The 23,788-nt window shown below is 39.0% G+C and overlaps 1 protein-coding gene across 2 annotated transcripts in view; it reads right to left on the bottom strand.

Moving 5' to 3' along the window:
- LOC131246425 (fanconi-associated nuclease 1 homolog) overlaps window positions 1-14,466 on the bottom strand; it is a 76,028-nt gene extending 61,562 nt beyond the window's left edge. For both annotated transcript variants that reach the window (XM_058246544.1, XM_058246543.1), the window contains exons 1-2: window positions 14,262-14,466; window positions 5,965-6,166 (exon numbers count right to left, since the gene is read on the bottom strand). In XM_058246544.1, the coding sequence (XP_058102527.1) occupies window positions 5,965-6,166; window positions 14,262-14,360 (301 nt within the window). In that variant the 5' untranslated portion in view covers window positions 14,361-14,466. The remainder of the gene's footprint in view (window positions 1-5,964; window positions 6,167-14,261) is intronic.
- Between the last annotated feature and the right edge of the window lie 9,322 nt (window positions 14,467-23,788).

Here is a 23,788-nt window from a genome sequence, read left to right as displayed (position 1 = left end):
AATAAATCTGTATAACTGTCATATCAGTCAAAGCTGTAGATATTAGCTGTAAATCTGCTATTAGCTGTAAATCTGCTGTAGATATTAGCTGTAAATCTGTTGTAAATCTGTAAATCTGCAAAGCTGTAAATCTGTAAATCTGTAAATCTGTAAATCTGTAAATCTGCTGTGTAGATTGATATTTCCTTTGACATCCCCCCTCAAATTGATGCTGGTAAATCGACAAGCATCAATTTGCTAACGAGAAAATGATGGCGCTGACGTGGCATGGATTTTGTGAAGATATCGGCGATCTGCAAAGTTGTGGAGATATGTGGAAGAGTGATGACTTGATGATCATAGGCTTCCCTGATTGAGTGACAGTCAACCTCGATGTGCTTGGTGCGTTCGTGATAGACTGGGTTTGCGGCAATTTGGATGGCACTAGTGTTGTCAGCATGGAGTGGAGTAGGATGTACGGGAATGAACTGAGCTCTGTGAGGAGACCACGCAGCCAAATGATCTCGGAGCATGCTGCAGACATGGCTCGGTACTCGGCCTCAGTAGATGATTTGGAGACGTGGTCCTGCTTCTTGCATTTCCAAGAGATAAGGGCATCACCAAGAAACATACACCAGCCGGTAGTAGATTTCCTGGTGTCTGGGCAGCCAGCCCAGTCAGCGTCACTATAGACTTGTAGCTGAAGTGAAGAACCGGAAGGGAAGAATAAGCCACGAGTAGGTGTCCCAAGAATGTAGCGAATTATGCGGCGGACTGCAGATAGATGGAGATGCCTCGGTGCTTGCATGAATTTGCTGACGGTATGAACAGCATAAGAGATGTCTGGTCGGGTAATGGTTAGATAAGACTACCAACCAACTTCCGATAGGTAGTAGGATCCTCAAGAAGCTCCCCTTCGTCACGTCGATATTTCACATTAAGTTCCATGGGGGTGTCAACCGAAGTAGCGTTGGTGAGACCGGCTAGCTGAACAAGATCTTGACTATACTTGTGCTGATGCAAGAGGAGACCGTGCGGCTGATGATGCACCTCTAAACCCAAGAAATAGGTGAGCTGGCCAAGATCTTTCATGTGAAATGTAGAATTCAACAAAGTCTGAACCGCAGAGATTGCCTCCAAGTCAGAGCCAGTGATGACGATATCGTCCACATAAACAAGGAGGACGACGATACTGTGGATGTCCTTTGTAGAAAAAGAGAGGAGTCATACTGACTTTGAGTGAAAGAAAAACTAAGCAAAGTGGATCGAAACTTCTCAAACCATACTCTTGGTGCCTGCTTCAAACCATACAAAGAACGTTTCAGTTTGCAAACATCAGTAGGTGAGGAAGTGGGCATACCAGAGGGAAGTTTCAAGTAAACGTCTTCCTTGAGATCACCGTGGAGAAATGCGTTCTTAACATCCATTTGATGTAAGGGCCAGGATTGGGATGAGCAAGAGCGAGTATAGTTCGGACAGTGGTCATTTTGGCGACCGGTGCAAAGGTCTCATCATAGTCGAGACCATATTCTTGTTTGTTGCCAAGTGCCACTAACCGAGCTTTGTAACGATCTATGGACCCATCGGAATTAAGCTTGATAGAAAACACGAACTTACTGCCAAGGGGTTTCACGGAGGAGGGACATGGAACAACATCCCATGTTTGGTTTTCTTCAAGTGCGAGAAGTTCGGTTTCAATTGCTTTTCGCCAACACTCATGCGCCATTGCCTGTTTATAAGATGAAGGAAGAGAAATAGACGACAAAGTGGCTGTGAAGGATGAAGGAGAAGAGAAACCAAACCTATCTGGGGGTCTACGAACCCGAGTACTGAGTCGGAGAGAGGGAGGTGCAGGTGCTGAAACAGGAGCAGCAGTCGGGGAAGAAGCTTGAGGGGGCTCAGGAGGTGCTGAAGGTTGGTGGGAAGTGGCGGTGGAGCGTCGTCGATACACTAGGAGAGGTTTAGAAGGGACTGGATCTGCAAGAGAGTTAGGAAACATAGGCAAAACAGAAAATGAAGGAGAAACATGATCTGATGGGTAGAAAAGAAATATTGATTTTCGAAAAAAATCACATTTCTAGAAACTCGAATGCGACACAGATTTGGATCATAGCAAAGAAAACCTTTCTGTTGTACTGAATATCCTAGAAAAGCACATTTAATTGACTGAGCCGTAAGTTTTGTGCGTTCATGTGCAGGTAGATGAACATAACAGACACAACCAAAGGTACGAAGGTTAGAATAAGTTGGAGGGTGACCAAATAACCTGGTGAAAGGTGAGTCATGGTTCAATGTGGGAGAAGGCAACCTGTTAATGAGATGGACAGCAGTGGAAAGAGCTTCACACCAAAATCGAGAGGGCGTGGAAGATTCTAACAGAAGAGTGCGAACCACATCAAGAAGGTGACGGTTCTTCCTTTCAACCACTCCATTTTGTTGAGGTGTCGAAGGGCAAGACCGTTGAGAGATGATGCCATGATTCTGTAGGAAGTCCTGAAACAAATGAGACATATACTCACCCCCATTGTCAGAACGAAGGATTTTGACATGGGCCGAAAATTGTGTCTGAATATATGCATGAAAAATCTTAAAAACAGAAAATACTTCGTCTTTGGAATGAAGGAAATAAATCCATGTGAAACGACTATAGTCGTCAATAAAAGTGACAAAGTATTTGTAATTAGCATGCGAAGTGACTGGTGCCATACCCCACACATCACTATGTATCAGATCGAAAGGTTTGACAACATGCGGTGTGTGAAAAGGAAAGGGTAGAGTTTTACTTTTGCCAAGTCTGCAAGAATTGCAATCAAACTGAACAACACTAAGAGATGGTGTTTCATTATTCCTGAGAAAACCAGATTTCAATAAAGCATGAAGTACATTAGAGTTTGGATGTCCGAGACGTTTATGCCACGCTCGGTAATCAACATGAGCAGAATTACAAGCGACAAAAGGCAAAGAAAAAGAAGACAAAGGAAATTGAAGAGGAAAAAGACGTCCCACTTTAGGCCCCCTCGCGATCATCCGCCCTGACTGTTGATCCTGCACAACACAACCAGATTTAGAAAACTCTACTTTACAATCATTATCAACTAACTGACCGACAGACACAAGATTGGTGGTAAGACCGGGAGATACGAAGACATCAGTGAGAGAGGAGGAAACATCACCAGTGGCCGTGATAGGTAAATGATTGCCATCAGCAGTATGAATTTTGAGATTTCCAAAATATTTGTTTACATTGGTAAGAGAAGCAGCATTGTTTGTCATATGATGGGAAGCCCCGGAATCAAAGTACCAAGGAGATGATGTAGTGAAGGGTTTACCTGAGAGTCCTAAAGCTGAAAATGCAGAAATGATCATTTGTTGAATCATGTCAGGGGTCACGGGTTGGACTGAAACGGGAGCAGGAGCAGGAGCACTTTGTGTTGTATTCACCAAACTACCCGCACTAGAAGAGCTAACTGAGACAGTATATGCTGTCTCCGATTTCTTGGGGGGTCGAGTTAGGCATTCCTTGATGATATGGCCATCCTTTTTGCAATAGTTGCAGAATTTTCAGGGACAGTTTGCAGCATAATGACCAAATCCCTTGCAACAGAAGCACTGAACAGTGCTCATATCCCTGCTTCGTGGCCTGCCTTGTGCTGCATAGGCTACAGGAACAGATGTAGATCGTCGTTGTTCCATGGTGGTTTGAGTGAGAAGGCGCTGTTCCTCGCGAAGAAGATCATTTAGGCATGTATCCAAGGAGGGGACAGATTCTCGGTTCATAAGATTGGATCTGGTGCCTTCAAATTCAGACCTTAGTTTCATTAGAAATTGATCCCTCTGAGTAGTTTCATGGACAGATTGAACAGAACTAAGACCTTCGGATGGTAAGTCAGCATAAACTATATCAGTGTATTCAGCCCAAAGATTAGTGAATCTAGAGTAAAAATCAGAGATAGAAAGACTATCCTGTTGGAGAGTGGCCAATTCATGTTCAAGCTGGAAACGACGAGCAGTGTTTTGTTGACTGTAGACCTTCTTCAGGTATGTCCACATCTGAGCTGCAATCTGAGAAGATCGAAGGTTCAAGATGATGTTGGGTTCAACGGATCCCAAAATCCATGCCATAACTTGTGCGTCCTTGACTTCCCACTTGGCGTGTTGGTCTTTGTCTTTGTCTTTGTCAGAAGCTAGGTTACTGCCATCAACATGTCCCCACAGCTCCTTACCTTTGACGAAAATCCTGAAATGAAACGCCCAAGCAGAGTAGTTCTTGCCATTGAAACGAATCAAAGAAACATCAGACTTATCGGAAGACATGAGGTCAACAGAACTAGAACAAGAATAACCGAGACTAAGAAACTTGAGAGCACGAGACAAATGGAAATTTAGAGCTATAGCTCTGATACCATGACAGTTTAGAGTCCTTTTGAAAAAGTCTGCCTTTCTTCATTGACAATTGCCCATTATATAGGTAGATTACAAGCTATTTAGGGAAGAAATACAAGCTGATCTTCAGCCCCTACCATATATACATCTATCTAAATATACTGTACAGCTAATATATCCTAATTAAGGAAGGAATAAATCTGTATAACTGTCATATCAGTCAAAGCTGTAGATATTAGCTGTAAATCTGCTATTAGCTGTAAATCTGCTGTAGATATTAGCTGTAAATCTGCTGTAAATCTGTAAATCTGCAAAGCTGTAAATCTGTAAATCTGTAAATCTGTAAAGCTGTAAATCTGTAAATCTGTAAAGCTGTAAATCTGCTATGTAGATTGATATTTCCTTTGACAATCATCCCACGGCTCATTGTATCATATTCCAATGAAAAAAATATCACTTTGATGATGTATGGTGCATGATCATTCCGAATTATCATTTCCACAATTTCCTTAGAAGACCGTGGTTGCATGATCAATAAACTAACCATCACCAACAAAATATACTAATTAAAAGAAAGTGGGAGGAAGTTCGTGTTGTTAGATTGTCAGCACTAACGCCTAAAAGATTAGAATTTCTACAAAGCTCTCTAACTCCACCCTTGGAAACCAATAGAAAATAAGAGAACAAACTAGAAGGATAAAAATAGCTTATAGCTGCAATCCATGAGAGAAAAACAAACATGGACAAACATGAACTAGATCCAAAGTATTTGAGGTCCAACATTCAATGTAATGCATAAACAACTACTTAAAACCATTCTTATTGCATGATCAAAGAAAATATAAGCTTTATCAAGATATAGGTAGAGCAAGGTCGAAATTGAATAATTATATAATAAAATTCACTGCAAAGACAGCACTAAGCATGTAAGTTAACATTGAGATTAGTTTTCAGTTGCAATAGAAATTGAGACAGTCACTGCTTGCCCCATTATAACAGTCAGAAGGATAGTTTTCAAGATAAATAGCTTTCTTTTCACCCAGATGGATTTATGGGAATTTTAAACATTTCTGTGTGCAGATCGACTTCTCATGTGAATGTACTATACTTTCTTATGAATTTCATACTTTTATGGCCCTTGATGGAGTGGAATAGCATAACAGGATTCATGTAGCCGACCTCAATTAATTGCAATAAGGCTTAGATGATGATGACGAATATTTTTGAGCTTGCTAGTCTCGAGCGTGTGAGGCCCAGCCTATACACAGGCATACATGCTAAAGCTAGAACACTCATGCAAGATCTCAACCATCCATATAGAACTTAAAAATCAGGCCAGTCATTTGGTACATTGGCCACCTCATGAGTGGACCAGCCTGACTTTTGGGCCTAGGATCCATATGGTATCATCCGGCCTGATGGACAGCTTGGATGTTCACCACTTATTAGCTTGACATGGTGTTTGGGTGAGATGGACTATACATGTGTGTACTGGAATTAGAAAACTTTATTTATTTTATTTTAATCTCTTACAAGTATCACCATTTGTGTTATTTTTAAATCAAAATTATACAAGTAGAGTTTGTTAAGAATAAGCCATACCTAAGTGAGAATTTACAGTGTAATCAGCCCCACGTACAATGCTCCCACATACAGGACAAGTGACCCAATCTAAGTTACAATATTGTTGTTGTTGTTGCTTGTCACTTTTTCCGACTACCTGATTTGAGGAACCTTCTTTACCCATTAGAAAAGAGGATTTACCAATGTTCTCTTCTTCTTTTAAGATAATTGAAGAGCAGCTCTGAGAAAGTCACGGAATTGTTAAAGGTTAAAATTGAAAAGAGCCAGACATGTAAAATAAGCACATACATTCAGCATGCACATTCAGCAAGATAGCAATGGTGAATGACGCTCTAAAGGAGAAATGTAATTTGTGTTCAATGAACCAGTCATGATTCTTCGACACTCTTAAGTCTTCAGGCTGTTGCATCAACACAATCTAGAATCACAACCTTTGCCATCGACAAATCGAGGACCTCATGCAAAGATCCATTATCTTAACCATTAGATCATTTGGGAAATGAATATGGATACAACAAGAACTCTAAGACGTGTTTAAGAGATTATATCTTTAATGATGGGTTCAGAGGGTGCTTAGATCTACTAATATAGATGTGGGACCAACCATACAAACAATTTTATTAGAAACCTGATTTAGTGTTCATATTACAAGGGATACGTTTTCAAACTCCAATACCATTCAAATTCCATTATAGAAGATATTATCAAGAAACAAAAAGTGAGTAGATTATGTTAACCCCTCACTGCACAAGATATTTGCATCAAAACTAGCTGATGTGACCGCTGAAAATGGAAATAAGAGTTGGAGGTGTTTAATCCCATCCAAAAAGGGATTAGCACGCACGTATATAAGTGAGTGTTGCAAGACATTTGCAATATCAAGGATGTGGTTATTTCGAACACCCTCAAACATCTTCTTCTTTTTTTTTGGAATGTGGGCACTTGATTAACCAACCAAACTGGCAACTGGCAGAGAAAAAAAAAATAGCAACAAAAAAAGATCCACGCGCCCAATCCATAGACAAACTAAGCACTCCACAAAAACAAAAAACCTACAGCCCGGACCAGATTAGAAAGCAGAGGAAAAAAACATGCCCACAGCCCAGGCCAAGCAAAGAACAACAAAGAAGGAGGCACTCCCACAGTCCTGCAAAGAGGGACAGATCCACAATGGACTGAACAGCCCTAAAGACCCACCCATAAAGGCCAGGAAAACTGCCACCCCTCCCCAAACCTACAGATTAAATTCTAGCAATTACTGATCAAGAAAGACAAGAGGGGGAGTAACCATTTTTTGAAGCACAGCTTCGGATCTCTTGAGCCATGCAGGAGAAGATGCCGGAACCAGTAAGATCCAAAAACTCAGCCCCAAGGCAACACACTGCTTAAGCCCATCTACCCTCCCAAGGGCAATTTGGTGGGTTTACATTTGTCAACAGCTCAGCAGCATACTGGCTTCTAAATGGGAGAATATCTCAATGGCATCAGTGAATCCCAAAATCTGAATATCCAAATCCAATTGGCCCCAGTCCAAAGAACCTTCCCAAGAATGGCATTCCTGTCTCATCCCAAACCGGAATAGAGGCCACATAAGAATTGCTCCACAAATAGATGGCAACCAAAGTATTCACCTGAGGAAGGTACCTGGCCTCAACAAATCTAATAGAGGCAAGGAGGACTCAAGGAACCGTTTGGGGAGCTCCTAGGAATGGGATCTAGAAGATTCCAAGCAGCACGGAAAGCAAAGCTTCTTGAGGAAAAGTCCAGGGTTCCAGTGAAAAGCAACCTGCATCGAACATTAGAATCGGATCACCTTGTCAAGTAGTTGCAAGTATCCAAATTGTTAGCTCGTCTACATTCTTGTCTTCATGATGACCAAACTATGTAGTTAGGTCTTCCACATTGAAGATAGGGTTGAGCATCAATTTACATGGAAGCTAAATGAGGTTCCTACTTTCTCAGACAAACAATCACCACTCCTTTGAATTTAGTAAAGGGCCTGCAAACATCTTATTGGCCCTTGTAATTCTCATTACTTTATTAATTGTCTGCCTTCCGTCTTCATGCATTCTTTTGTATGTTGCACAAAATCTTCGGCATCGTAGCTCGATCTAGTAACAATAAGTAGCAGCACTAGATAAATAAGTTGGAGGCTTGACACACATGATTTCAAAAATCAAAAATTCCGTAGAACGATTTACTAAGAAGTCTGAGGCAAACTAAGCTTGTGGAAGTATGAGATCTCACGTGCCCAGTGTTCGAAATATTGATATCACAATATGTATCACATCCTTTGGATACAGATACCTATCGGTTATCGCATGAGATATACCGTTTGTATCGGGTAATTTATCATACTTTTTGGGAAACATGGGGAAACATTGGGGAAATGATTGAACTTTTCAATGAAACTTCAGGGATTGTTAAAAAAAAAAACACCTTAATATACACTTTTAAATCCATAACATCTTAAAAAAGAAGTGCACATAATAGGTTTCATTTGTATAGGGTCCTAACATATGCGTTGTCAGACTAAATTAATGCAACTATATTAAAATTGAATGCGTAACACTTGAGAGTGTATGTGATGATCATTTCATCAAACACTCCTAAATACTTCAAAATTGGTCTCAATTGACAGTTGGTTGAAGGGAAATTTTGAAAATTAATAATAATAATAATAATAATTTTTGTTTAATTTTTAATTAAAAATTATTTTTATTCTTCTAAAATTGACAAGGACTTAACAAATTAGTAGATCAACCCTCATACATGCTTAATTTCATGTTTGGAGTGCAACACTGTAAGCAATTTGGGAGAAATTAGGAAATTTCGAATTTTCCCCAAATCAGACCACCTATACTCAAATTTCGAAATTAGAGTATATGTGATGATCATTTCATCAAATACTCCTAAATACCTTGAAATTTGTCTCAATTGACAGCTGGTTGAAAGAAAATTTCGAAAAAAAAAAAAATGGACAAGAACCAATGGATATCGAAATCAAAGCTCGAACTCCATAATTTTTCATGTAAAACATGAAGAACCAATGGATTTATAATAATTTGACACCGATTTAACATAATTTCAACAAAAAAAAGATCAGAAATTGAAAATGATCACTAGATCGAACATGTGGGATATATCGGCACTACCTGTGAGTTTTGTATCACACAAGTGGAATATAAGATATATCGTAGGATATATCGGCCGATATCGTCGATATTTAAAACATTGCATGTGCCAATATAGTCACCCACTAAACAATGTGAAAGGCTTCCCAGGCTATGATTAGTTCCATCTATTTGGCCACCAATTTGAGGATGATACTATAACTTAGTTCCCATCTTAGCGCAGAGTGTTTAGCAGAAACGGCTCTTGAACTTAAAGTCGCAATGAAATATGGTCTTAGTTGTCTTGTGCAATCGAATTACCTAGTTGAATAATACATTAGCGATATACATGCCATTCAATGTCTTCTTGCAGGGAATGAAATATGGCTTTTAAAGAAGTGGTCGACTACAAAATATATAAAGTTGAAACCATGTTGCATCTTTCGTAATCCCAAGAGAAAATGCACATTGGCATCACACCACTGCCCATTCAGGGCAAGTAGTAGAGAGTATGTATATTTCTACCTCAAGATGGGTATTCTACATACGACCTTTGACAAGTTGACATGCTTGACAATCTCATATGACAGTCAATAGTATCCTTTTTCAATCTTCACCGCCAAAGATGGTCCTCAACCAATGCAATTATTAAGTCAACTCTGATATGACCAAGGCTGCTAGAGTGCAAGTTAAGTACCACCAATTATCACAATGAGGCCTTCAAAATCATGGCCTCATGGAATAGAATTAGGAAACCTCATTAAGCACAAATCATGGGTACCCCGCACTAGATCTAACAGATAAAGCCATAAAAATATTTCCAAAGTCCCCATTAGAACAGAAGCCCCCTCACTCTCCTCAAGCCTGGCTATAATTGCAAAAAGTGTAGACAAGAGGCATGTCTTGTTCTCCAAACCCACTCAATGCTTGAGGCTAAATATAAATTCGTGAATATATGTGTAATTGGCATATACTGAATCACAAAGTAGAACTAAACATTGTAGGTAGAACCTCTTTTGAACATCGTAGATCATCTATGGGCTAAGGCATTGGTCTCATACTTGATAAATCACTTTGGACAAATGATCAAAACATCCAATCAGTGGCTAGGAAAAGACGAACCATAATGATTATAGTAGAAATTGTCATATTGTCGATCTAAATCATCAATCACATAGATCCCGCCTTTGATTACCACCCAATCTCTTAGAAAATCACTTTGGCCAAATGACCCTAATTATCCAATAAGTGGCTAAGGAAATGGATAATCAATATTAATTTTACTAGAAATGGTCCTATCATTTCTAGATAATCCATCACGTAGGTCCCGCCCTTGGTCAACCATCCATGATCATGTGACCAGTGTGATGTTTAGCTATGAACGCTTCATCATCAAGCCTATTGAGCGCGGAAGAAACCTCATATCAAATCAAACAAGCAAAATAGAGAAAGAAAAAATTCGAGTAAACATAAAGAATACACGAGATTTAACATGGAAAAACCTTTCGGGAAAAAACCACAGCACGAAGTGACAATTAATCCACTATAATCAGAAGAATGTTACAGGAGATGGAACAACTTACAGTAAAAACCCTAGCTTTTCCCTTAAAACCCTTAAGTATTCGTGCTAAGCTTCAAAACCCTCTTTGGCACTAACCCTTATCACAATTAGGAGGAATTTGTACACTCCCATACAAGATTAGGAAATAAAACCTACACTTACGCATTCCATCAGTCGGAACAATGGAACCTTCGGTTGGACCGAAAGGAGCCGACTCACATACATCGGTCGAACCGAAAACGTGCAAAAGTGGATAGCATGCAATCCGAGAATTCACCCACTAATTCGGTCAAACCGAAAGTGACACCGGTCGAACCAAGATGGGGCTTCTCTGCACTAGTATTAAAGGTACTCGATCAACAATCTCCATCGCGGCTTTAATCCTCCAGCTCCAAGCTGCTACCACCATCATCTCTAATCATCTTCAAAGCAACACCATCATCGCTTCGTGCATACTCCGTCTTCATTTCTTCTTTGCCAAGCCCAGAGAAGTCGAGGAAAATTTGAACTTCTCTGCAGGAACAACCTTCGTAAGAATGTCTGTTGGATTCTAGCTAGTGTGAATATTCTCAAGAGTGACATCTCCTTTAGCATTTGCCGAATAAAGTAATGGGAACATCAATGTGTTTAGTCCGAGAGTGATGCGCCAAGTTCTTCACCAAATTAATTATACTCTCGTTGTCACAATGCACAAGCATGGCTTCCTGCTAAAGCCCTAACTCATTCATCATCCCTTTCAACCAAACACCTTCTTTGAATGCTTCCGTCACTGCCATGTATTCAACTTCAGTTGTAGAAAGTGTATCCATAGATTGAAGCTTCGACATCCAACTGATAGCTTCACCTGCTAACACAAACGAGTAACCCAAAGTCGATCTTCTACTATGCACATTCCCTGCATAATCCGCATCCACATAGCCTACGAGTTTCTCATCGGGATTTCCGAAAACCATGACATAATCCGTCGTACCGAAGTACCCATTTCACTGCTTCCCAATGTTGCCGGGGTTTGACATGGATCTGCTCACAACACCAACCGCATGTGAAATATCTAGTCTAGTACAGACCATGACATACATAAGACTGTCAACCGCACTTGAGTAGGGCACACGAGACATAACTCTTTTCTTAATCTGACGTAGGACATAACTCCGAAGAAAGCCGAAAATGAGCAGTGTGGGGAGCGCTAACCGATTTTTCTTTTTCCAATCCAAACTTAACTAAGACCTTCTCAAGATATTTCTTCTAAGACAACCATGGCTTGCTCCTTTCCATGTCTCTGTGTATAATTAAAGCCGATAATCTTCTTTGCAACCTCCAGATCTTTCATCTCAAATGTCCTTGATAATTGAGCCTTTAATATGTTGATTTCAAACATGTTATGACTGGCGATAAGCATATCATCGACGTACAACACCAAAATAATGATTTCTCTGTCACTCAGTGCTCTAAAATAAACATAATGATCCAATTTATTCTTAATAAACCGCCGACTCAACATGAAATAATCAAATTTCTTGTACCACTGCGTAAGCGACTATTTCAGGCCGTACAACGACCTCTTGAACCTGCAAACTAAATTCTTATTTCCATGCACTTCGAACCCTTCAGGTTGCTTTCTGTAAATTTGCTCTTCTAGTTCACCATATAAAAACGCGGTCTTCACATCTAACTATTCTAATTCCAGATTGTATTAGACAATCAAAGCTAATACAAATTTGATAGATACTTGCTTTACCACTGGCGTGAATATCTCACCAAAGTTGACACCCTCCATCTGAGCATAATCCTTCGCTACCAATTTAGCCTTGTACCTATCCAGTTTCTTTCGATAAATCCACTTGCAACCAAACGCCTTCCGCCCAATGGGCAGCTCCACCAGCTCTCACGGTTGATTTTTGTACAGGGAGTCAATCTCATCATGCATCACTGCCATCCACTTCTCTTCATATCTGTATTCTAATAGTTCCTGAAAAGTGTATGGATCCTCCTCAACTGTAATAAGAGCAAATACAAAGCTTAAGTCATACATGTATCTCAACGGTAACCTGCGATCCCTTGGTAGATTTCTCTTGACAGGTGACTGCTCCACCTCTTCCTATACATCTACCTACGGCTCAAGTGCTTCAAGTGTTTCACCCTTGTCTATTTCAACATCAATAACTAATTTTTCCATTTCCTTGTGTCCATCCTTCCAAAATAAGGAACCTTTATCAAACTTGACATCCCAGCTAAATATAATTTTCCGTGAAGCCCGATCAAACAATCTATCACATTTCACCCCATCACCATAGCTGACAAAAGCATGGTCACATGCAGGCCTTACTAGTGTCTAAAGGACTTGGATTGGGTAACGCCCTTGCCTATGCTGGCGTGGCGGGATTTGATTAGACAACAAGTTGTTATCAAACATGGGGCTCACGTAAAGCATGTTTGAAAGTTGTTCGGTCGAGAACGGACTCGAGTGGGCCCCATATCAAACAGCAATTTACCATCCAACCAAATTTCGCAGGGCAGTATCCAATCCGAGTCCATGTCTAAAGGTGAAATTTAAACCTTGTTAGGACATAACCATCCAGTTACTTGATTTCTAGCTTAGGCATGAACAAAAGATATCTATGTGGTTGGGTATCTGTCACTATTTTTGTTTTAGGGATCACCTTGGTCGACAAAAGTTGTCCACTGCTCACGACCATCAGGAGGATGCACGATCGGTGAATACGAACCATCCAATCAATATGCCCTACTCTGGAATGCGATTGGTACAAAAAAAACTGCTTGGATTGAATGATAGGAGCATCTGATTTTATTTCCTTTGAAATCTAGAACAAGAAGAGTTTCTCAACTTCACCAGCCATTTTCAAGGCCAAAAGGTCAACAGCTAGGATGGTGTGAATCTTTTATTGTGAATCATCCACGGTAGGGCCCAAGAAACAGGCATTCCATAATCACCAATCTCAAGTAGAGTGGCAATGTACCATGACTGGTTTTATATATATATGGGAAATGGTACTATGAGGTCGACGTCATGGGAGCTTCCCATGAGGCCGACCTGGATGGACCCCACCATGATGCGTGTTGAAAATCAACACCGTGCATTTGATGGGTCGCCTATAGTTTATGGGATATCCCAAAAATCAGCAGTATACGGAATTCATGTGGGCCATACCATATAAAACCATGTGAAGACATGCCTAAAACTTATAAAAGTACTTTGTGGGACCCACCTGAGTTTTGGATGCAGCTGAAACTTGGTCTGACCTCTCATCCAAGTGGGACACACACAGTGGATGGTCTGGATTTGTGAACCACATCTTGGTGGGCCCAATAAATGATTATGAATATTTTAATGGGAGGGTAACCCCTCTCAACTGTTATTTGTGGTGTGGCCCACCCAAGCCATAGATTGACTTGATTTTTAAGCCACTGGCCCCCCCATCGAATGGTGCATCTGACTGATGGGGTAGAAGTTCAAAAGGCCCACGCAGATATATATATATATATAAACTGTTTTGTAAATCATGTAGACCGTTCAGATTTTGGGCTCACATCACATGTGATGAATTCTCAGAAAGTTATCACGAGAACTCGTGAGAACTGGTGCGCAGCTGAGCATTGAGATATAGAGAGAGAGGGGTTACCTGGTATTGATCGGAGAGGAGGAAGGAAGTAGTGTTAGGGGAGAGGGTCCTCCTCCGCCTTCCGACCATTCTCATTAAGCTCTCCCTTCCCGTCAGCATCGATGGATCGATCGATCGAATGGACTTTTTTTCTGAAATTTTCTCTCTTTTTAAAATTTTATTTTGCCCTACCCCGCCTCAGGCTTCTTTCGTATTTTCCCCTCCCCCGCCCTCCCTCCATTTCGTTTTCTTCTTATTCCTGTTATACCCCTTGGACCGTGGAAATTGCCTCCCACCGTCCTACGCCAGGAAGCGGATTGTGTACTGAGTAACTCAGTAGTCGTACTTAGCTACTGACAGGTTGAGTAGCGAGACTCGCTACTGAAGTGACGTCACCTAATTCTGTGAGTCCCAGCGTGATGTATGTTTTGCATCCACACCGCCCATCCAATTGGAGAGATTATTTTAGCGCATGAACCAAAGAATGAATTAGATCCAAAGCTCCAGTGGACCCCACCACTGAAAACAGTGGATAGAGTGACGCCTACCATTAAAAACTTCTAAGGGCCACAGAAGTTTTCGATCACGCTGATGTTAGTGTTTTCCCTTATTTAATGTCTTTTTTAACTTATGAATAGGTTGGATCTCAAATAAACATCACGATGGGCCTTAGGAAGGTTTTAACTGTGGCCATCACTCTCCCCACTGTTTTCTGTGGTGGGTCCACTCCAGTGCCTCATTCTTTGTCTCATGTTGTAAAATGATCTCTAAAAATGGATGAACGGTTTGGATACAACAAATACAGCAGTGTGGGGGCAACAGAACATGGTGACGTCACTTGTAGCCAATCTCGCAACTTGTCGTAGCTAATCCGCGTCCGGTCGTACTGGGTAAACTCTGTGGGGCTAAAGTGATTTATTTATTTTATCCACTCCGTCCATCCATTTTATCAGATAACTTTAAGCCTTAATACCAAAAAAATGAAGCACACAAGAAGCTAAAGCCGCCAACACCATAAGAAATATTGTGAAACGTCTACTGTTCAAAAATTATCGAGGGCCACGTAAGTTTTGGATCAAGCTGATATTTGTGTTTTTCCTTCATCCATGTCTGTGTGCTATCATGAAAAGGTTGGATTACAAATAAACATGACTCTGGGCCACCTTTATATACGTGTCTTACATCATCGCCGTACATTCATTGTTCCATCTCATGTTAAATACGTGTCATGCTCAGTCGTTAGGTAAATTCTGTCAGCCCACCTTTATGTATGGGTCTTACATCCACTCCGTTCATCCGTTTTTCAGCTCAATTTAGGGAATGAACCAAAAATGCTCCATTTCTAAATCTCAGGTCAACCAAACCATAGGAAACAGTAGTGAATGACCGTTAACAAAATTGTGGTTAACAAAAGTTTTGGATCAAACCAATATTTCTGTGCTCCCTTCTTCCAAGTCTTTGTGACCTTTTCAACAGGTTGGATGTCAAATAAACATTACTGTGGCCCATGAAAAGCTTTTAATGGTGGGTATTTAATAACCACTTTTCCTGTGGTGTGGTCCACCTGAGATTTGGATCTGCTTAATTTTTTGGATAATGCCCTAAAATGAACTTTCAAAATAAACGAATGGCATAGATGTATGGAAGATACATCTAGGTGTCCCCACAGTCAGGGTCCACTCCTTGTGGTCGGTTGATCGTTTTACCGTGTATATCCAAAACTGCGCACTTTTCAAGTCCGTTTGAACCGGCGATAACATAACAGTAAATTTGAGGCAACATACATGAGATCCACCCCGTCTATCATGTGAATTACCTCATGATCACCCAAGAAACCAAAAACTATGCCTATCCAAAACTTAGGTAGGCCACTCCTAGGGAAGATTTAGGATGAAACGCCCACCATCGTTGAGTGTGGGATAAACAATGATTTATATATGACATCTAATCCATTGAATTAATTATAATAACAAGGATAAAGGGAATTTTTAAAAATCACACTGTAGTGTACTGAAACAAAGGTGGGCCATACCACGTAAATTTAGAGATTTTAGGCATGATTTTACACTATTTTCTATGGTGAGATCTACCAAAGTTTTAGATCAGCATGATTTTTTGTTTGAAGGGTAAAAATCGGGTGGCTCACTTGATGGACGGTGTGGATCTACCAACGAGACATGAATAAGAACCCAAGCTATCATGTTAACTTGTTCTACAAGGGTCGCTCGCAGGGCCATCGTCCATGCACAGCCACCTAACCTGCGTGCTGGTTGGATGGATTGCACACAAAACGGTGGGCCTGCACAGTTAAATGCTGGTGCTCAAGGTGAATAATTCTCACACACTTGTATCACCTGTAGAATGCATATTTTCATAAGTGCTTGGTGTGGGGCCCACTGAGGTGCCTGCGGCACCCAAGTTATCCAGCAATGTTGCCTCACTGATATTCGTACACCTCAACAATCAACCAACTTAACCATCATGTGACCTAGCACGTGTTGAATGGTTGCCCACTGTTTTCTATTGCCAGGCTCATCATGTCGTGCATGGGCCAGCCAACCCGTGCATTAAGCAAACCCAACCAGGATGATGGGATGCCCCAAAAATCTAGCCTCAATAAATATTCGGTGTGCCTATATAAAATAAGGGACAACTAACCAAAAATTTCCAAATTCACATGGTTGCCCATGTAACTTTTGAACGTATTCACAGTTTACACCTATTGTTGGCACACCAATGTAAGACCAATAAATGTTGTCATGCGTTCACTGCGGATTTGATACTGATATAATTATACTTGTGTACGAAGATATATTTTGCCGCTTTTCCTCCAGGCAATATATTTTTTGTCATTAATATAGTGGCACAAAATCATACACATGCCTTTCGAGGAATGAATTGATGAATGACACGTAGAGCATAAGACGCACGATTGAGGCAATGTATGCAGTATGTCTATAAAAGACTCACTGAAGCAAGGATCCTATCACAAATCTAGATATATTCGGTAAGGCTACAATAAAGAGCTTCAGGCTCATGCCAAAAATAATCTATCTTCAGTCATTACCTTTATGTTTTATCTTAGCCTAGTCTTAGCATAGATCGCTACTGTCCAATGCTGCCACAACAGTACTATAAGATTGGATTAATTATCCATAACCATCCATTATTGGATGCATATCGACCAAGTTCTCACTTGGAAGATCAAATACTCTTGTTACATCTTGTTGACCATTCGCCTATATTATCTGTCCATATAGACAAATTAGGTATTTATCTTTCATTTTATTTTATTACCTAGTTATTTATTACTTGTCAATTGTAAATAGCATCATTCGTGAATTAATAAGATCATCATTATTTTAACATTCTTTATATTTATATGTCCATCCTTATTCCTTTGAGAAATACACTGGTTGCAATCATTGGTGAAAGAAAAGTAATGAACGTAAGGTAAAAAGAGTCCATCGGAAATAACTAACCCTTACTCTTCTGTAAATTGCCTGATCATTGTTATAACCAGTGGTTGAGAGGGTGGTTGGATTTCCAAATCTGATCATAATCGGTCCATCTAAGCGCATGGGGCACCAACGTTCAATCAGACATTAAGTCGAATACGACTTTGGCATGCCCCGCACTTCCTAATCGCATACAAAAACTGAATAAAGGCCCTCATTTACACCCATGGCCTAATGTTTAATTGAATTGCGCAAACAGAATCATCCTATTTTCATGGCATCCAACTTTCATGATAGGGTTATGCAACGAACGGGTCGGATGCGATATATGCACACTTACAGAAGTAGACGGAAGAAGTAAGAGGAATACCACACAACTCTTTCTTGCTTTGTTTTATTTATTATTATTATTTTGTTTTAATTGATTTTTAAATAAAATGGCAAAATTGAGAAAAGAAAAAATAATAATAACAGAATGGTGGTCCATCAAACATAGGGGGGATTAAGTAGGAATTTGCAAAGGGTGTTTACTGGAACGAAAGTTGAACGGACAATCTAGATACTCTGCTGGTAGCAAAACAAGAAGTATCTATTTGTTTCATTTTTAATTGGTCTATGTCATCCAAGCACCATAGGTTTTTTAAAAATGAAGAGGAAAAAAGGAAATACAGTCATTATCAAAAGAAAAAAGTAAAAAAGTAAGAGGAAAACAATAGAAAGAGTTGTTTCCTGCCAAACCATCTTCTCCCCCAACTTCCCATCCATGTTTGCTAGATACAGAATCATGTTGGACACACCAGATGGAGTAATGAAGAACATTGGGTAGGTGATGCCCATTGTAGAAACTTTCATTTGTAATGTGGGGTCCACTATATAGTGTACAGTGTCATCCAGCCCATTCATGGGAATTGAGGGATGCACCAAATCAGTCCACTCAAAACTAAGGTGGCCCACATAATATTTAGGATTTAGGGATTATTATCATACATTGTTATCTATGGTGCATCCAACCACTCAAGTTTTTTATTAGATGCCTGTTTGATAGATACAAATGATCTGAACTCATCCCTAGAAAAAGAGAAAGAGGGGGTCGTTTCCCCCTTCGTTTTTCGCCAATCCATTTTCTCCCTCAGATAATGATTTATATAATATCTACATTGTTTCGAGACTCTTTATGAACATTCAACTTCACCTAGGAATCTTATTTACTTCAACATATAAGAAGAAACCACTTCTCAACAATTAAATAAAATGAAGGCAACCAACATGAGATATCTACTTATGGTAACGAACCACAAAAGTTGTCAATATTCATATTTCCTTTAGGGCCTGTTTGTTTGGAGAGAAAACCTTGAACTATAATGGAAAAGAATATGAATTCCCTTGATGCAATAATTTATTTTTTCTTTTTGAAGAATCTCTGATGCAACAATTGCCTCTCTTTGACAATAAAAGATGGCGAAATCAATATCATTTTCCTAGCGTTTTCTCAAAAACCGGTAAAACAATTTCTTAAAAAGCATATTAAATACTTAAATGTAGATTTTCACAGTTAGGGGATACAGCTCTCACCTTTTGACCAGTAATCTTTTAACATTTCTCTTGGAATATGATATGTAAAACAAACAACAATAAGTGAATTTATAGTTCCATCTCCATGTTGACACAGGACTTTCCAAGTACAAAAAAGAATTTATCAAGTCTTATTTTGTTCATGAATTGTTTTTTTTTTTTTTTTCCTTTCACTTTCTCTTGATTGTTATGCTCTTCTCTATTGAGTATATGAGACAACAAATTGAAAAATCTTATGAGTAAAAGATCAGCTAAACCAACCAACATTTTGAAGTCCATCTCAACATTCAACTTCACATCGCTCAAGAGCTATACGACTTCCAAGATAGCAATGTGTGTGCAAGACCTAACAAGCTCATTGCTATTGTGATTCTGTCTTTAAGGGGGCGTATGGATTGTAAATTACTAAAGATAAGCCACTTATGCCTTAAGTAGGTTATCTTGGTTTCTACTTATTAAGTTGAAATGATTAACTTTAAATAAAAATAAAAAAACCTATAATTGATCTTAAACCAAACTTACATATCTCAAATAAGTTACTTATCTACTATTGTAAGTAGAAAAGGTAACTTATTTGGTGGTATCCAAATGGCCCCTGGGGATGGTGGCAATACAAAATATCTTTCCGTAGGTTAATATGTTGCTATTTGACATGAGAAGATTTGTTATTTTGCAATGGAGAACTAGCAATCTGCCTAGTTGGATTTTATTTCCTACATACAACTAAATGTTTGATATCCCCATTATTTAAAGACCATAGCTTGTCATGTTTTATCAGTCGTAAGGCTTTTAGGATATTGGCAAGGTTCTTAACAAAGTACATGACAAAATCGTCCCACCAAGATATCCATGTTAGGCCAGGTTTCATAGTGATCCATTGCACTCTTGCTCCTCTCTGCATTTCTTTAATTTTTTATGCCTTTTTCAACCAAATGCTAAGGAAATACATTGATCATGCTCACAATAAAGTCGTCCCACCAAGATGTTCAACCAAATGTAAATGGAACACACTGATGCACTAATAAATTGAAATTCAGCTAGTAGCTGACAAGGTGTAAATAACTCTTTATAATTTAATATGCTTGAACTCAATGTTTGTAATTCAATTTGTTCACACATCCATGTGCAACTTAACTCTTCCTCTACTATCTACCATGCTCGAATAGTCCATGTCCAGAAGTTTCAAAAAATGCATGTAATATGTGTTAGGGAAATTCACCTCGGTGCTACGGACAAAAATCCAAAAATTGAAAAGCGCATTGCCAAATGACTTTTGGGAACCCAATACAACAAAAAAAAAAAACTCAAACCAAAGTTGTTAAACAACCCTTTATATTTATTTAAAGTGTTTTTAGATTTCTTTGAAGTATTATGTGTTAGATGATGGGTGATATATGTTTTACGTAGCTTTTTTATGATAGTCCCTATATTTCCTTTAAATTTTCTCAGCCCCTTAGTACAATCACATACTTGTCCTCATCACACCCCTATGTGTAATCACATCATACTTTCTTATAATGCATAATGCATCGTCAAGTGCAAACCAATTACACTCTACACTATCCATATCACATTTCCAAGTTTAACCTCAATACACACTTCATCATCCCTATCATACTATCAAGTTTAACCCCACCATTCTATCTTAAAACCCCTTCAAATCCTAAAGTGAAACCAAGTTATACTCTTAATCAACCACATCATATTCTTAAGTGTAACCAAATCGCACGGGAAGCGGATTGCGTACTGAGTAACTCAGTACGCTTAGTGTACTGAGTAAACTCCTTGGGGCCCACCGTCATGCATACATTTTATCCACTCCGTCCATCCTTTTTACCAGATAATTTTAGGGAGTTATCCCAAAAATGAAGCATATCCAAAGCACAATTGGAACACACCACCAGAAATAGCGTGAATTGAATTCTACCGTTGAAAAGTTCTTAGGGGCCACAAAGTTTTGAATCAAGCTGATATTTGTGATTTACCTTCATCCATGTTTGTGTGATCCTATGAATATCTTGGATGACAAATAAACATTACTTGGGGCCTTAGAAAGGTATCAACGGAGGAAATCAATACTTCCACTCTTTCATGTGGTATTGTCCACTTGAGATTTTGATATGCTTTAATTTTGGGATCAATGACTAAATTAACCTGTAAAAACAGATGAACGGTGTGGATAAATGTCATGCACTCAAGGTGGGCCCAACAAAGTTTACTCAATACGATAAGTGCGTACAAAGTAACTCAGTACGCAATCCGATTTCAATCGCACATGCCTTCATTTTCATCACAACCTTAAATGTAATTGTATCACACTTTCTTAAAATGGATATCATATCTTCAAGTGCAACATAATCATACAATCTTAAAACCCTATCACAAGTATATCTCTTTGTCTTCAAATATCTTCACATTCTCATGTATAATGTAAATATATTCACCTCCAAGTGTATAACTCAAATATACAAAATATGGATTAAATGTGTAATTGAATTTAAATGTTCGCTACTTTCTTTCGTTTTTTGCAGGTATTACTTTAAAGTAGGATTGGTGTGTTGTTATGAACAGGACTCTTCATGAGAGTAAACTTCATTTTGAATTATATGCCCCGGGAGGACAATTTAGTTGTGGATGAGCTTGCGAGGATAAAAAGTTCAAGCAACGGCAGTTCATTCATTATGCGTCTCAAGAGGGTAATTGGATTATGCCAATAATCATTATTCAAGTCGAAAGGTACTCAAATTTCGGCCTGTTTCAAGAAATCTGAATGGCTATGTTTTTTCTCTGTTTATATCAATTGTACATTTTGTATTATATATATGCCTTATACAATAGGTGGTCTATTTCTTTTTGTGGGGCCTGTCTTAGTTCATGTACATTTTATGCTTTTTATGTGCATTATACGATAAGTGAGAAAGTTGATGCCCATTTTTTTGTGGGGCCCGCGTGAATTTATGTACATTTTGCATTGTTTATGCGTATTATACAATAGGTGAGGCCTGTTTCTTTTTGTGGGTCTGCCTAAATTCATGTATAACAACTTTGAAAATTGATGAAATTACATAATGAAATTCCACTTATGAATGTAATAAAATTCCACTTATGGATGCAATGGAATGCCGTCCACATATTAAAATTTCACTTTTGAGATGTGATAATGACAAAGGAAGTTGAAGTCATGCAAGTGATAAGTTTGTATATTATTAGATACTCTTGAAATGAGTCGGGGCTTACTTCTGATGATATATAAATACAACATGCTCTTGTAATGAATATTACATCTCCAAGCTTCATCTTGAATTGCAGTTGATGTAGGCTGAGGCTGATGTTTGTTAAGATGCTAATTTGGAATACTTGTTAGCAAAATAGTGAGGTAAATGGTTTGGTTCATCTTGATAGTTGGAGATGCAAGTAACTACAATAAGGTGCAAGTCCTTGAATGTGAATGGAACGGAACTAACCATTAGCTCCAACTTGATTGTTTAATAACTACGATAACCTTGATTATGAATGGAATGGAACCCATTTTCATTATCTATTTTATTGCATTGCATTGTCATAATTCGATTTGTCACACCCCGGCTCTGGAAACCTGAGTTCGCTTGACTCAGTCACCGAGTTGAGGGTGTGATTCAATGGGGAGGAGAATATTGTACACAACCATAATACTCATCACAAATATTAAACTTAATTAATCATTATGCATCCAGTCAAAAATATCAATTATCTACTAATTGATATCTAACACAAGTTCGTACATCATTATTTAAAAGAGATTTCTCTATTCTCATAGCAAATCTCCAAGTGCGCGTCTCTTAAAGTCATCACTCCACACGCGGAGACTCCAGTTCATTTCCCTGTCTTGGATGGTTTTCCAATCAACGAAATGATCTAACAGCCTAGCAAATAGCTGTACGCATGATTCACAACATAGGCATGATACAAGTACATATACACTACTCTTAGTATGCCACATTACTACATAAACAGTTTCTCTAGTGAACAACCAGGGCTATAGCTATACACAACGTCCGGCCTGCCAACATTCATCCTACAAAAATTCATATGAGCCCAACACGTGTAGGAGTTTACTCACATCCTGCACAAACGTGCCTCGAGGTATCTCACATACCGTGTGTAATTGTATAGTCTAGCAATGAGTTACCCACTCTAGAGATAGTCAAACTCATTCCCTAGCTTCGACCGTAGTCCGAGGAGGCCCTATTAGTACCAACTCGAGTTCCATTAGGAACTCCGCCTGAGAATTTAAGGGATAACTCGATCCTCAAGTTGTCTAGTGTTTTCAAAGTATATCAAATACAAGGCAATTGCATACTTAAATAGATATTGACGAATTATAAAAGTTAAGCAAAAGTAAGCATGTAATGTTATGCAATGCATGCAGGAAAATCTATCCGTGATAGTAACTACTTACACAAAATGTCTATTTCTTATTCAACCATTTTGACATTTTAATCATTTTCTCATGGATCAGATGATTACACTTAGGTTTAC

Source organism: Magnolia sinica, chromosome 5, assembly GCF_029962835.1.
Source record: "Magnolia sinica isolate HGM2019 chromosome 5, MsV1, whole genome shotgun sequence".
NCBI classification, from domain to species: domain Eukaryota; kingdom Viridiplantae; phylum Streptophyta; class Magnoliopsida; order Magnoliales; family Magnoliaceae; genus Magnolia; species Magnolia sinica.
Note: the sequence above shows the minus strand (reverse complement) of the source record. Positions and strands in the feature narration are given on the sequence as shown.